The 17,576-nt window shown below is 34.1% G+C and overlaps 1 protein-coding gene and 1 long non-coding RNA gene across 2 annotated transcripts in view; one reads left to right on the top strand and one right to left on the bottom strand.

The window, feature by feature from the left end:
• The window catches only part of LOC149802078 (uncharacterized), a 110,017-nt gene that overhangs the window by 92,114 nt on the left and 327 nt on the right, over positions 1 to 17,576 (bottom strand). The window contains exon 2 of the long non-coding RNA XR_016420502.1: positions 4,929 to 5,030. This is a non-coding gene — a long non-coding RNA (uncharacterized LOC149802078). The remainder of the gene's footprint in view (positions 1 to 4,928; positions 5,031 to 17,576) is intronic.
• Positions 1,303 to 17,576, top strand: part of LOC149802077 (FMRFamide receptor-like) — a 74,761-nt gene continuing 58,487 nt past the window's right edge. The window contains exon 1 of the mRNA XM_089954381.1: positions 1,303 to 1,645. Within this exon, the coding sequence (XP_089810507.1) occupies positions 1,589 to 1,645 (57 nt within the window). The 5' untranslated portion in view covers positions 1,303 to 1,588. The remainder of the gene's footprint in view (positions 1,646 to 17,576) is intronic.

Genomic DNA, 17,576 nt, shown 5'->3' with positions numbered 1-17,576 from the left:
TATATCTCGTCTTCATATTTCAAGTCTGTAATATAGCTGTCTTCATAATTCCAGTTTGGAATGCAAAGCTCTCTTCGTATTTACAGTATTATCTTGAGAGATTTATATCAGAATAAAGGACAAAAAAAAAATTCTGGATATTAAGCAGGACGGATATTCTTCTCAAAAATATTAAATATTGATTTGGCTAGCACAGAAAATGTCCGACCTATTCATCCATAAAGATTGGAGAAGCAATGTCGGTACGATTCATTGCAACGCATATTATTAAAACGTAGCCAACTATCTAAATAAAATTTACTTTTTTGGCAAGAGTGGGCATACTATGTGGATATAACAATTCAATAACAACAGTACCACGACAATTTTAATTACTGAATTCATACATTTCTTTCCGTTGTATAAAAACGTGCACGATAATATATTTATTCATAACATTGAAAAACATAACAGCAAATACAATTCATATAACAAAATACACATCACTTAAAGATGTACATTAAAACTGCACGCAGTGTACGCTTGTCTAAAATTTTATTGTTTTAATACTAAATTAGCATAAAAAAGAAAGTATCTGATACTAATACCAATAGTACACTTATATGAAAGTAAAGTCATGCTTGCATACAATATCATACGATGAAAATAAAAGTTTTTTTTTGTGGACAATTTGTCTATTAGATTACCTGTATTGTATTACATCTGTTTCATCTCTGTTTAATAAAAACTCTTTTGGTAACTTTTGCTTTTGCTACCTTATCTCTTCCTGATGTTAGGCAGATTAGCCTGGCTAGATAATGCCTTTGTTATTCCTATGTCAATTTCAACCGTCACGTGCAGACAGCCTTGCAAATATCTCTCGAACAACACGTACCACTTGCATGTCGACAGTTCATTTTACGTCAAAAATATATATCAATTATCTTACAGTCTGCGGTGGCGAACTTCAATTGCTTCATAACTGTAACGCCTGGCCGAATTGTAATGAAAGAATTAACATTGCAAATCGTGCTTTATTCTGCCTTCACTCACGATACATTTTAATAGTCATCTTTGCAATCATTCATTCATTCATTCATACCAAAAGATTAAGTTTTCCAAAGGCCATTTAATAAATCTCGGGGCACTCAATTTCCTGTCCCATGTTTAGAATAATACTACACTAAGAAAGAAGAGCTTTTATCGACAGTTATTGGGTTTCAATATCTATTTTAAAGATTTAGAGCAACTGTTTTTTAAATTTATACTTCCCTTCCATGTGGACAAATCAAACGCATGATATCTCCATGACTGCAATGACATCTAGACCTGTTCTACGCAGGTTAGAATCTCTACTGGCATGCCTGAGTTGCGCTACTGTCCTGTAATTGAGGAAGCTTGCTGTAAGCGCGTTCTACAGTAGATATCTTTCTTTTGCAGCTGAAGACGGAGTCTTGCGCTAGATTCGGAATCGTAGAGTCGATCGTATCCTCTCTCACGGATCCATTCATTTGGTGGCTCTGAGAATTCCACGTGGGTCGATAGTAAACATGTGTCATGTGGAACTTAAAGCCATTTGACCATACTTTGATTCTTTATTCAGGATAAGATGGAGTCTACGTACCAAAATATATTGACTGATTCAAACGGGATTGTAATTAATGCGGTAAGAATACAAGAATACTCTCTCTCTCCTTATCTCTCTCTCTCTCTCTCTCTCTCTCTCACACACACACACACACGCACACACTCACACACACACTGTCTCTCTCTCTCTCACACACACACACACACACACTGAGGCGCAGTGTGTTCGGGCATATAATAGGTTCTAAGCTTAATTTATTCCAATGAATATATTATTAGAAAAATACTGAACATGGATTTTGATATGACTTTTGATAATACACTTTATGGCATTTTATGGCACTTTATGTCACTTTATGTCACTTAATGGATTTTGATATGGATTTCGATAATACACTTTGTGGCACTTTATGGATTTTGATATGGATTTTGAAATAACACTTTATAGCATTATAACTCGAAATAATGTTGGAATATGTGTATAATGTATTTTGTATAATATGACCGACTCTATCATGCTAGAATGTATGGACGATATTATAGAACGCATAGACGATATTATTCTTAACAGATTTATTGACACGCAGTAGATCTCTTTAAACATTCATGGCAGAAATGTGCGTATTTCTAAGTTCTTTTTGTCAATCATCTCTGCTTGAAGTTTTCAAACGTTTTATACACCTTAACGGTGTTTAACCCTGTCAATACAATATTTGTTAATATGTCGGACTTTTATAGTTTACTGTTTCGCTGATCAGGTTTTGGAGGCATGTTGAATTAACTAAAAAATATATTTTAAACATTAAATCGGCGGATCAACCAAACAATTTGCCCGAAACATGTAAACTATATTGACTCTCATTATTCTAAGCAATTAGTAAAATATTTAAAGTTCTATTTTTTATGATACGATATGATTTACATCAGCATTGAATTATGTTACTATTTCAAACATGTACCGAAAATGAGGTAATAGGCCATATCTTGAAAAGATACATTATTTCGGCAGTAATAGAGGAAAAAAGTCCCATCCAGGTACCTACCCCCACCCCTCTCACAAAAGTTTTAAGCATACATATCGAATCATTTGTTCTTGTATTGGTCGTTGTATTGAAATTGTATGCTGTTTAATAAGCAAAGATTTGCTATTATGGTTGCCATTATTTAACTGTTGCCATGGCGGATTTCTGATTTAGCTTTATTAGTCTGCATAGATCTATTTTGATAAATAGGTCACACAACGGTGTATTTCGAAAGTTCAGTCGATGACCTGTTCAGCAAGACTAGTTTACAAGGCATTTCCTACCTTGTATATTTTGAAATGTGTAAACATAAATCAGTTTGACGCGTAAAACACATCACAGCAAACCACAATAGCAAAATCACTCTAGTGTCCCTATGACCTTTGGCCGATCGTAGCTTCAGTTGGAACGCATATTAGCATGTGGATGTTTGAGTTTTTTGTTGTTGAGTTTTCTAAGCATGTGAATAACTCGGAACCATTTATTTAGGCGAAGTAGTGTCCTTCATGAACTGTGATGTAAATGGAAACGACAAAAATATACTACTAATATTGGATGGAAGCACATTAAACAAGACGTTTTAAAAGTTAATTTTTTCTTCTTCAAAACGTTTAAAAGATAATGATCCTTAGCAAAAACATCTCCGTTAATATTTAATATTACACCATTATTATCTAAGCGTTTATTCACCATTAACAAAGTGTTTAAAATTCATTCAGATCCTGGTTCATTCTCTGTAAAATTGTCGCTTGCCTTATACCAGTAAAATTCGCTGAGATGAAAATGATGAATATTACATGCCATGTTTGATCAAAGTCTGTTCATAAATATAGCTTGCTCTTTAAAACTGGTAGATGTAGTACACCAGCAGTCGTCTTTCAGATCAAATTGATACAACTTACATGCCATGTTTTATCAATGACTACTCAGAAATACAGCTCATTCCCCATACAGTTGGCAGATGTCACAAATCAGGAAACGTCTGTGAAGTGTAGCTGATTAAACTTACGCGCCATATTGTATCAATGTCTACTCGCACGCCAAATCATAATATTAATATTCATAGACTTTGTTTACATGCGAACTCATCTGTGATGTTAACGACATAAAAATATACATTCACAGTTGTGTCAAAAATACAGTTACAAAATCAGCTTCTAATATTTTCCTCATTCAATCATACTATTGGTCACCCATTATTATGTGCGGTTCTTACTCACACTTGACATATTTCAACGTGGTGATGATGTAAAATTGTTTAACGTCTGTTCGGAAATATCTCAGAGCTACACAATTTAGGGAAATGCGCACGCGCGTGCGTGCGTTCATGTGTGCGTGCGTGTATGTGTAATTTGGATTTTTAACTTCGCTTTAGAAATGTTTCAGTCATATCGCTACGATGTCTGCATTGTGATATATATCATGCCGCAGACACGTAAAACCATGCCCCACCCAGTCAGCTTATCCTGACACCAGGTCCACCAGTCATAACACCAACCTGGTAATGCTGAGCGACAAGCGAGGCAGCTGTTAGCACCATTTTTATAAGGCCTTGGTACGATTCAGCCGTGGTAACGAACCCGCGACCTCGCGCATTCGACGCAGACGCTCTGACCACTATTTCACGGGTAGGGGTCGAAATGTGTCGAACTGCTTCGATAAAATATTAAAATATAAGCATGTAGAACTTGCAAAAGTTGCAAAGCCTGTAAAGTAGGTTATCCAATCCCTTTATTTGGCAGTCAGTGCTGCCATTTAGCAGTTAAACCATGCAACTATTTTTCAAAAGAGCATAATTTCATGATGTACTCGAGACAAAGAGGACAATAAATAAATATTGCTTTCCTGTTATCTAAGTGCTCCAACGTAACGACGTTCGTTTCAAGTATTGGTAAACCCAATTCAGAAATGCAGTTATTACCATGACAACAAGCAAAATCTAAATGACTCCTGACGTATGAAGAAATGCAAATGCAGGGTAATGTCATCATATTCATTTCGCATATTGGAACAAAAATGGCCGTTAAGTGTTTCAGGACCATCTAAGATAGCTGTATAGAGGTGACGATATCATTGATGTTTATACTAGGGCATTTGACCGAGGGACAAACTATTGAATACTATTCATGTACAGGAGTTATAAAAAAGCTGCTACTTATGATAACATTTTAATGGGTTGTATTCAATATGTGACAATTAAGAATATATAGGGTACATTAACTATCCATAACTCATGCAGGATTAAAATTAAGTATTTTGCACATAAGCATTTGGAACTAAATCTAAAATAGTATGTGTATATTGCTGATCAGATTGATTATGTATTTGTTTAGACAGTACCTTCATTTCTCTCTGTCTGTGTTTCTGTCCGTCTCTCCATTTGTCTCTCTTCAGTGGTTACATTTTATATATTTTTGAGCATGGGCTGTCCCACAGGTACAACTAAATTAAATAAAATAATGCAAAGTTAAGTCACATTACTGTCGTGTTGTGTTCTCGTGATTTACCTGCTATGTACACCTATCCACAACGTGTGCATTTGATAACAAGTCAGCTTACCTAACTTCTGAAACACCCACTTATCTGGACACGTCTTCACAAGAATATCTACTTTACTGTGGCATAGAAAGTATACGTCAGCTTTTTTAACAACATGAGCTTACGAAAGGTCGTTCAGAATCGATCGCTACATTATTACTGTAACATCACATACTATCTTAATATTAAAATAGTACCATTTCTTTCACTGGAGATAATGAAATGCTAAATTGTGGTACTTCAATGTCATACCATAAAGTAAAAAGAAATTCATTGCATAACATAAATGATGGCGAAAAGCTACCTTATGACTAACTTAACAGTTTTGAGACAGATAATATACATATTTCAATGAGTAGAACATAAAATCAACAATCTCAGTATCAAGAGACTATATATATATATATATATATATATATATATATATATATATATATATATATATATATATATATATATATATATATATATATATATATATATATAACTTTGGATGGGATAGAACTGTGAGCACAGTTAGTTGTTATATAAAACAACATTGCAAAAAATACAGAACATATTTTGGCTATTTGAAATATAAAAGGATGTATTGTGTGAATGACCTTTGTCCATACATGAGGGTTGGGCCTACTTGATTAATATCTTTAATGTAAACAACATATTATAGAGCTAATTGTTGTATATGATTGTACGTTAAATATTAAGATAATTATGATTATTATTATTCGTAGCTAAACATGTTTGCTTGGATCTGAGTTTAGGATATTGGTTCCGGTTTAGTGTCGTTTGCCATGTTCTTTACTAAAGTTTTAGTAACAGCCCTGATCTTATTTACAACTTAGAATGTTCCGGAAATGAATTTTTGCCCTTCGTCCTGGTCCTCATATTGAATCATATTAGTTTATATACGGGAGGCGTAAACATAAATTATTTAATCCTATCTTATCATCTAAAGTGGAATCAATATTTTAATTGTTTTCAGTTTTAATGTGAGGGGATTTATAAATTTCAATTATTTATTGAAATTGCAACGTGTTTCTTAGTACCGCCAGGACTCAATCACTAATTTGGAATTATTGTGGATTCAGTTAAATAAATTTTGGATTATATGATTGAAACGCATGAAGCCTATTAGCAGATCAACACGTTTTCATATTGTCACAGCAACGCTTTCAAGTTAGGAATTCTTTCAGAAAACCACTGGATTTCATTCGGAATGCACTATATTCTTGGACTTTTAAACTTGTGATAGAAAGTTTAGGACCACTCTGGATTTCATTCCCGATACGGTATATTCTTTTGAAATTTTCAGTTTTGTATTTTTGCGAAATAAGTTCTTTGGTGAATTTGACTAAACTTGATAGCTTTCGCTTTTTATACTTAGTTTAAGACCATAAAGTCTTAACAGAAAATTAGTTGCTTCTCTGCAATAATAATGTATTTATTGTTTTCTAAAGTTAAATTCATTTTGTCTAGAATTTTTCTTTTCTTCCCTGTTTTTTGTAATTTTACTTATTGGATAAATCTTTAGTGAAATAAAAATGCTTTCACAATGTCATCAAAAGTTATGAACTTTATTTTAAATCCTACCGAGTTAACATCCTCAAAATCGACAAACTGCTTCAGCAAGTCAGGCAATATGGTCTTTCTGAAATGAATGCTTCTATAAAAAGGCAATACAATATTTGGTGGAAAAAAAATCAGTTGGGTACAAGAGCTTTGGGTTTTATTAGTAAGTCTCTATCTGGCTCTGAAATTAAATCAAAAGAATTGGAAATTAAAAACAGCGATGGAAATAAAATAATGAAAGCTTCAGCGTTAAAAATAAATGACATGAATCCAAACTTAGAAATAAAAGAGAAATATAATTTTAAATGCAAATATAAATGCAAACGCAGATACATTAAAGAATATATTGAAGTACAGATGCAGATAGAGAAAATGAAATGACATCAAAATTAAAAGAAGTAGAACTGGCAAGCGCAAAGTACCCCAACCCCCTTTTACAAACAAGTTCAGGTGTTAATCTTACCAGATAGATTAGGTTGTTACCCACTCCATCTATAGAGAGCAAGAGGAAGAGCAATATTTTTTCATGTTGAGAAAATTGCTGAAAATTTTAAACTGGACTTAATTATTACAAGGCGTAATGAATGGCAAAGATCATGAAATCTACAATTCACTGTCAATAGAACACTTAGCATATTAGCATGTGGTTAAGGAGTTTATCTTAAAGAATTACCAGTTGATACCTGAATCATATTGGCACAGGTCCAGAAACTGTAAAGAAGAGATTAGACGGACCTATGTCGAATTTAAAAGGGGAACATAACAAGTATTTGATAGGTGGTGGCTAGCCAAGAAGGTTGATCACGATTGCGATAACCTCTGATAACTCATATTAGTTGAAGAGTTCAAGAATTGATAGTGACAACCGCACCCCTTGATGAGTAAAAGGTTAAACCTTTTGAAAATGCTGCTAGTAGCGCTGATGGTCATTCCTTGACTAACAAATAAGTCTTCGTCTCAGCAGTTTTATGGTAAATAGCTATTTTAGTCTCATACGAGCACCTAACTATCTTAATCTGGCACAACGTTTAGGAACCAAATTTCTGATAAGCCTGATCAGAAAACCTTAATCTCTTCCTACGTGTACCAATTGTAAGAAGAAAGGGCACGTTATTTTTGATTGACGTAGATTGAAAAATAGGCATCAGAATAAAGAGAGAGAGAGAGAGAGAGAGAGAGAGAGAGAGAGAGCTCTTCCAAATGCGCTTTTTCTAAGAGGGCAACACCACTGTCATGTATTGAAAGCAATACATTCGTTTAGTCAAACAATACCCAGTCTGACTTAATTATAGAGAACTATGAGCCATTTATGTCGAAATGTTCTGTATCACTTGCCGGTGATTCTGCCCACTTATCTCATGCACTTTGAATTTATCTGAGAAGTATTCTTTTAATGCACCTGTACTTAGTTAGGGAGTAGACTGCGGCTTTGTTAATGCACATATTAGTTGTGTAAATTTCTCATCAGACTTAGTCTCAGAATGCGTGACCTTTGGAACAGTGACTTCTTTATCAATCGAGAGTATTTATTTATCACTAGGCGTTGACCTATATGGAGACAAGGATGTGGTTATTTTTCTAGTAACTGACAGGCCTTGTTTTGGATCAATAAACAGTACTATTCAAACTGAATTCCCTGATTTATACGTCCTGCTTGTACAGTTACTACAGTTTTGGCGATAAGAGCTCTTGATAATGATGTTGATCAGGAACGTATTCTTTATAATTCAGTCTTTGATGAGGTCACCTTTACTCCTAGCATTGATCAATAAAGAAATATCGATGACAGGGATCCTCTTCTTATTACTCTTTCTCTTTATCCTAATCATGGTGGCAATTGACAATCACTCATTGTCAAAAATGAACAAGATTCTTGGATCTCCTATTTGTTTCAGACGAGGGCTATTAGAGCCGCTGATGCCACACGAATATCTGTAATTTTGTTAAAATAGGAATCCTAATGAGAAAAAGGACACCACCGGAGATACCCGATAGTGAAGAGTGGTCAGTCAACTATCAAACTGTTGTTCCTAAGTCTTATCGACAGAATAGACTTAGTCTAGATGGCTGGTCATTTCGGAATCGGTAGGAATTATCACAAGATCTTGCCTCATCTTTATTAGACGAAAACTAAACTTGATGATTCGGCATGCTGTAGAACTTGTCACACGTGTCAAATGGTAGGAAAATCCAATCAGAAGATACTAAAGGCTTCTATGTAAATTATTCCTGCATTTAGCAGAATATTGGTAGACTGTGTTCCTTACCTTAAAAACCTCCTTAGTTTCATTATCAAAATGTAAAACAATCATCAGAGATTTTTAAGGTGCTTCTTAATGTTCCAAGAATAGAACATTGGCATTGGGCATATCAAATGAAAATATAATGTAATTGCTATTGTACTTTCACGTGTATAGTAGTACCATAATGCCTAATGTAATTTTGTGTCATTCATCAGACTTCTGGGTAACTTTAATTATTATATCATCATATGTATATCTGATTAATACGTAAATGACAGTGTTTTGTAAAAGTCTTTCTTAATCGATATAAGGGAATGTGTTAATATATTTAACTTGTATTGTATGATTGACCTTTGTCCATTACTGGAAGCAGCTGTTTCGTCCTACCTGAATAATATCTCTTGTTTGTAAACAAAATAATACAAAGCTATTTTTTAAATCTATAATTGTAGAAAGATCATTATTATTTGTAAGAAAACAGGTTTACTTGGATTTGAGTTCAGGACATTGGTTTTTCCTTCGGTAATTCCCGATCTTCCTATTATTTGTAATGACCTTTAATAAAGTTTTAGCAATAGACCTAATCGCATCCAGCATTTAGAATGTTCTGGAAAGTAGCATTTGATCCTCATCCTGGTCCTCGTGTGGTGTCTTAGGTTTTGATATAAAGGAGGTGTAAACAGAAATCCATCATTACCATCGTAACATCTGAAGTGGAATCAATATTTTAGTTGTTTTCAGCGATAAACACTGTTGTACTGTCCGTCAATGGAGATTTATATCATTACGACAAAGACATTTTCAAAATATTTCAGTACACGGTATAGTGTTAATACAGCGGCTTTTCTCCATACAAACGACCTCGGTTTCAATTCAAGTATGTATAAATAGTTGTTGTTACATTCCGTTTCGTCGTTGCTTACCTTAAAATGGGAAGGAAATTAAGGTTACTACTTACATTTGTTTTTGCCAATGTACTACAAACACAGCCAAACATAATCTGCAACAATACATTAAGAGTTCTGCTACTTCATTATCTTATACATATTGCTAACCATATTTTTGAGCAGCAAGTTAAAGAAAATGTGCTTGCTCCGAGTGAATATTGAAAAACGGGTATATTTTATCTACTGGGTGAAAAAAAATTAAGTATTTCACTCGTGGTTTTGCCACTCCTGAAAATATTGATTTTTTTTTTGTCACCCACTCAATGAAATATATCCGTTATTAACTCGAAGCAAGCAAATATACTCTCCGTATTACGATAGAGGAAAGGTAAAGATCAAAGATCGGAATCAACAGAGAACTACGTGTGCATGCGGAGAAAAACAATATAAAGAATCAATTGGAAGTGATTTTCATACTTAATTGTTTTAAAATCAGTATAGCTCCTTATCTTGCTACTCACTTTAACTCTTCTGTGAGCTGTGTTTCTTTTTTGGAAAATATTTAACGAGACAACAAATTACTACAGTCGAATTATATTTTTCACATGCCAGCAACTGAACATTTCTGAAGACAACTTACGAAATTATTGACAGTCATGAACAACGAAGTTATGTTACAATCAACTAAAGAAGGTTTTTGTGGAAGCAACATTTGGTTGCAGTATTACATAGGAGCATTTGATCAAGAAACCTTTCCGTCACAGGACAAGAGGACTGTCAGAGGCAGTAAAGACAGCTTGACAAGCTTCATGTATATAGCCAGACGGGAAATCTTCTATCTGAATGCAAGTTACATTTATCCGTTGACAATGCATTCAATTTGAAACACCACATAGATATTTCACGGAAAACCCTAAGTAGTTGGTTGATAAAACTCAGTAGAACATAAAATTACAAGCCAAAGTTGTGTTGAACCTACTCTTTTGTTGTGTTAGCCGTTTAAAAAAATTCACAAACAGCTATGGGGTAGGTACTTTGGAGAATAAAAGTACATTGCAAGCGGGTGAAATTTATTCTATGAAAGATAACGTTTCAGATCATATCCAATCTGCATCTTGAGTACAATATTTCAAAAGCAGAGTTTAAGAAGACAGTAAAACGGAATGTGGACATAAATGTTGTTGAGCAAATGATTGACAATTAAAATTTGTGCTGGTTGCTTGTTCTTGATAGACTTGCACTTTAAGCCACACTCGTTACAATAGTTGCCATTACAGGAAAAGCTACTTGCCGTGTAATGAACTTTGTACAGGGAAATACAGTAAACAACACCATCAAAAACCGCTTCTGTGATGAAGCTAATTATCTTCAGTGACTCAACGTTTAAATTGTTCTCTGTGAAGCTTAGCCACCTTTGTTAAAATTCAATTAATTATACATCTTGCTTACATCATCCATAATGTTTCGTCTCGTTGCCTGTAAAACTCGTTTGCTTCTCAGGTGAGTTCATTTGAAAATTTCATGAAGGTTGTATCTGAAGGTTGTATCTTTATTTACCATATTTTCTCATGTACTATTGGCTGTTTTCTCTATATTTTGATCTCTATTTATCTGTTGCTCTTTGTTTTTGTCATGTCATATTTTCCAGTTCTCACTAGTTTGCTCGCTGTTCTCTGCCCTCCAGCCTTTTACTGAATTCTCTATGACAATGTTTACATTTACTTTGTTCCCAAAAGTCTACTATTTCCTTCTCTTCTCTACAAATGGATCATGCTTTGGAATACATCTAGTTTATTATCCTAACTCGGCTTTTTTAGATATATATTTTGCAACAGAGTAAAGTCATATTGAATAATTCCATAAATTAGTGCCTATCTAATTTGAAAATGTATGACACTGAACGGAAGGTGATAAAGATACAAATCAAGATGAATCCAAGTCTTGCAATGAACCTGGCAAATTACATGACAATGTAGTTTCGCAAAGGGCAAAATATCATCTTAGAGTTGATCTTGGTTGGTAACTTGTGAAACGTTCACAGCCATATATAAAAGAGAAAGCGGAATGTTTGAAAACATAATATGTTGTAACAGTACATAAAATCAAATAAATTAAAAAAGCTCAATCAATACAATGTATTATATTGCTGATCGCTAATAAGCTATTCTGGTGATCTTGTTAACTTGTTTGCAAAGTAAAGGGGATTCGTCACAGAGTTTCGAACACAAAATAGTAAAATATATTGAAAAGAACAATGAACAACTGACAATTGAAACAATTCAACCATGACGGTGTCGTGCAACCCCATATAAGGAATGTTTGTATATAACTTTACATTCTACTAATGTTTATAGGTACCGACCAATAATATGTTAATCCAAACAATAAAAGATCATCAACACAGTTTGCCATTTAAATCTTTTCCCACAGGTTTATACAGCATAGTTTAGTTCAGCTATTTAAGTTCGAAATTGGTCCGTCATCAACCTAATCTTAAACCTAATCTTAAATATGCTAGATTCCCTTCGTCAGCTCGATAAGCCTCATATTATCGTCTCTTAAACAGTTACAGAAAGAGTTAAATAATGAAATCCAACAGAACGAACAAGAGGTTACAAAGACCATGAATGAGTATGGCACACAACTTACTAGGCTGAACAAGAAGATCATAACTACGATTAATCCATTTTTTTCTCAGCAGAATAGAAAAATGGTTTAACGGAGATAATCAAAAGATACATGACGTTAAAAACACAATTAATGTTAATGAAAACATGATTGGATCCAGGAAAACAAATTACAGTATTGAAGACTTACTCGAGATACTCATGGCAATTAAAGATGTTACATTCACATAATTTACAACAAATTTCATTACGAGGTTGAAGAATCTATGTGTGGTATTAACAAACATTGATAAATATACTGTTCGATGATGACGATTAAATCAAATTTAATTCAATCATTTGAAACAAGAATTTCAAATAGCTACAAATGCATTTATATATGAATTAAATTAGAAAAGAAAGACTGTCTGAGTAACCATTAGCAGAGTTATTCCAAAAATAAACTCAAACGTGGGACATTTTAATCGAAAGGAACACTGATGAGACAATAAAGAGTATTGCGTTCGAGTTAGAATGCATTAGTTGAATGCGTTTCAGGACGAAAATAAAGTTATATCTTCATGCCTTGCGTATTGTGAAAATCATGGCTATAAACTGGAAAACATTTCTCTGCAGTCCTATATAATACGCAGTTACATCTGAATTAATTGTTCAATCGGAACAACTACAGACAATTTTCTTCTACAGTTACATCAGAGCATGACGCCAATAAATATAACAACAAATCAGCATTTATTCTCCCTGAAAGAGTTTGACGCATTTCAACAATGTGTAAAACAATTTTGGAAAGTAAAATTGAAGAGTTGTACAGCTCCGAGATAGAGGACATCTCGGTGAGAGCAATAGCAGTAGGCAACTATTTCAAGTTATGAGCTGATTTTCTTAAACGTCAATTATGTTTTGAGATGGTGTGTATGTCAGAAGTTCATGGACATACTAAAATATTTACACCAATATTTCAATGACTACGACCTTGTTGCTGGGAAATTATTTCCAGACAAACAATAATTTATTCCACCGATCCATCTGACAATATGTTTATCATGGCGCAGATGAAAATAAAGATATCAACTTTTTCAGAGGTGATTTAAATGGTACACCAATTATTTAAGGGCAAAATACTATTTATGCTTTATTGATAAAGAATTAAAGAAGAGTGACAAACGAATATAACTTCGGACAGAATTTATAAATTGAGAGGGTTTACACAATGTCAAGGAAACCTTTCAGACAATTCGTGAAGTCAAATCGTTCAATCGTAATGAATGAAGTAGCGTTGTCCGTCTCTGATGATGTATGACGACGGGCGTTTCTTTTCTTTCAATGTAAAAACATCGTTCTGTGATCACCTTAGCACCACGAATGGCATTTAAACTCGATTCTAATTAAAGGTTGTTCGTTTTATTGTGTTTCAAAGAAACTAATATCCCTGATTAAATTATAAAAGGCATTAAATGAATATCTATTAAAAATCTATATGCTGTTGACGACAGCTAAATACATATATGTACTTTGTATCACAGCGTTTTGAATAGTCACTCAAACTATTATATATTAGCATGCATTCTACTATATGTATTCTCTTACCTATCCAGTGCAAACAATGCATTACTGAAAGCAGCAACTTCAATAATGACATTTCAATGGGATTTATTTAAATACTTTCGAAAACGTCTACAAGAGATTTAATCTGAGCTGATTGCTTTGAATATTAACATGACCAGCTCAGACGAAATGCATATGCATTTTGTGAGTATCAATGTTTTCTACTGTTGATTTGCAAGATAAAACATCGTTTCACACTGGTTAATTTGAGATCGCTACCACGTCGTATGCTATCGTAAGCACTACTCAAATAAGGTCAATTGCAATGAATATCAGCAAAGATGTTATTGACACGTACGTCGTATGATATCGTAAGCACTTCTCAAATCAGGCCAATTGCAATGAATATCAGCAAAGATGTTATTGACACGTACGTCGTATGATATCGTAAGCACTTCTCAAATCAGGCCAATTGCAATGAATATCAGCAAAGATGTCATTGACACGTACGTCGTATGATATCGTAAGCACTTCTCAAATCAGGCCAATTGCAATGAATATCAGCAAAGATGTTATTGACACTTACGTTGTATGCTATCGTAAGCACTTCTCAAATCAGGCCAATTGCAATGAATATCAGCAAAGATGTTATTGACACGTACGTCGTATGATATCGTAAGCACTTCTCAAATCAGGCCAATTGCAATGAATATCAGCAAAGATGTCATTGACACGTGCGTCGTATGCTATCGTAAGCACTTCTCAAATCAGGCCAATTGCAATGAATATCAGCAAAGATGTTATTGACACTTACGTTGTATGCTATCGTAAGCACTTCTAAAATCAGGCCAATTGCAATGAATATCAGCAAAGATGTTATTGACACGTACGTCGTATGATATCGTAAGCACTTCTAAAATCAGGTCAATTGCAATGAATATCAGCAAAGATGTTATTGACACTTACGTTGTATGCTATCGTAAGCACTTCTAAAATCAGGCCAATTGCAATGAATATCAGCAAAGATGTTATTGACACGTACGTCGTATGATATCGTAAGCACTTCTAAAATCAGGTCAATTGCAATGAATATCAGCAAAGATGTCATTGACACGTGCGTCGTATGATATCGTAAGCACTTCTCAAATGAGTCCAATTGCAATGAATATCAGCAAAAATGTTATTGACACGTACGTCGTATGATATCGTAAGCACTTTTCAAATCAGGTCAATTGCAATGAATATCAGCAAAGATGTTATTGACATGTACGTCGTATGATATCGTAAGCACTTCTCAAATCAGTCCAATTGCAGTGAATATCAGCAAAGATATTATTGACACGTACGTTTTATACTATCGTAAGCACTTCTCAAATCAGGTCAATTGCAATGAATATCAGCAAAGATGTTATTGACACGTACGTCGTATGATATCGTAAGCACTTCTCAAATCAGGCCAATTGCAATGAATATCAGCAAAGATATTATTGACACTTACGTTGTATGCTATCGTAAGCACTTCTCAAATCAGGCCAATTGCAATGAATATCAGCAAAAATGTTATTGACACGTACGTCGTATGATATCGTAAGCACTTCTCAAATCAGGCCAATTGCAATTAATATCAGCAAAAATGTTATTGACACGTACGTCGTATGATATCGTAAGCACTTCTCAAATCAGGTCAATTGCAATGAATATCAGCAAAGATGTTATTGACACTTACGTTTTATAGTATCGTAAGCACTTCTCAAATCAGGCCAATTGCAATGAATATCAGCAAAGATGTTATTGACACTTACGTTTTATACTATCGTAAGCACTTCTAAAATCAGGCCAATTGCAATGAATATCAGCAAAGATGTTATTGACACTTACGTTGTATGCTATCGTAAGCACTTCTCAAATCAGGCCAATTGCAATGAATATCAGCAAAGATGTTATTGACACTTACGTTGTATGCTATCGTAAGCACTTCTCAAATCAGGCCAATTGCAATGAATATCAGCAAAAATGTTATTGACACGTGCGTCGTATGATATCGTAAGCACTTCTCAAATCAGTCCAATTGCAGTGAATATCAGCAAAGATGTTATTGACACTTACGTTGTATGCTATCGTAAGCACTTCTCAAATCAGGCCAATTGCAATGAATATCAGCAAAGATGTTATTGACACGTACGTCGTATGATATCGTAAGCACTTCTCAAATCAGGCCAATTGCAATTAATATCAGCAAAAATGTTATTGACACGTACGTCGTATGATATCGTAAGCACTTCTCAAATCAGGTCAATTGCAATAAATATCAGCAAAGATGTTATTGACACTTACGTTTTATACTATCGTAAGGACTTCTCAAATCAGGCCAATTGCAATGAATATCAGCAAAGATGTTATTGACACTTACGTTTTATAGTATCGTAAGCACTTCTCAAATCAGGCCAATTGCAATGAATATCAGCAAAGATGTTATTGACACTTACGTTTTATAGTATCGTAAGCACTTCTCAAATCAGGTCAATTGCAATGAATATCAGCAAAGATGTTATTGACACGTACGTCGTATGATATCGTAAGCACTTCTCAAATAAGGCCAATTGCAATGAATATCAGCAAAGATGTTATTGACACTTACGTTTTATACTATCGTAAGCACTTCTCAAATCAGGCCAATTGCAATGAATATCAGCAAAGATGTTATTGACACTTACGTTTTATAGTATCGTAAGCAGTTCTCAAATCAGGCCAATTGCAATGAATATCAGCAAAGATGTTATTGACACTTACGTTTTATACTATCGTAAGCACTTCTAAAATCAGGCCAATTGCAATGAATATCAGCAAAGATGTTATTGACACTTACGTTGTATGCTATCGTAAGCACTTCTCAAATCAGGCCAATTGCAATGAATATCAGCAAAGATGTTATTGACACTTACATTGTATGCTATCGTAAGCACTTCTCAAATCAGGCCAATTGCAATGAATATCAGCAAAGATGTTATTGACACTTACGTTGTATGCTATCGTAAGCACTTCTCAAATCAGGCCAATTGCAATGAATATCAGCAAAAATGTTATTGACACGTGCGTCGTATGATATCGTAAGCACTTCTCAAATCAGGCCAATTGCAATGAATATCAGCAAAAATGTTATTGACACGTGCGTCGTATGATATCGTAAGCACTTCTCAAATCAGGTCAATTGCAATGAATATCAGCAAAGATGTTATTGACACGTACGTCGTATGATATCGTAAGCACTTCTCAAATCAGGTCAATTGCAATGAATATCAGCAAAGATGTTATTGACACGTACGTCGTATGATATCGTAAGCACTTCTCAAATCAGGTCAATTGCAATAAATATCAGCAAAGATGTTATTGACACGTACGTCGTATGATATCGTAAGCACTTCTCAAATCAGTCGAATTGCAGTGAATATCAGCAAAGATGTTATTGACACTTACGTTTTATACTATCGTAAGCACTTCTCAAATAAGGCCAATTGCAATGAATATCAGCAAAGATGTTATTGACACGTACGTCGTATGATATCGTAAGCACTTCTAAAA

The sequence above is a fragment of the Sinohyriopsis cumingii genome, chromosome 4 (genome assembly GCF_028554795.1).
Source record: "Sinohyriopsis cumingii isolate HCF-2022 chromosome 4, ASM2855479v2, whole genome shotgun sequence".
Lineage (NCBI taxonomy): Eukaryota > Metazoa > Mollusca > Bivalvia > Unionida > Unionidae > Sinohyriopsis > Sinohyriopsis cumingii.
The sequence above is the reverse complement of the archived record's forward strand: the minus strand, read 5'-3'. Positions and strand labels throughout refer to the sequence as shown.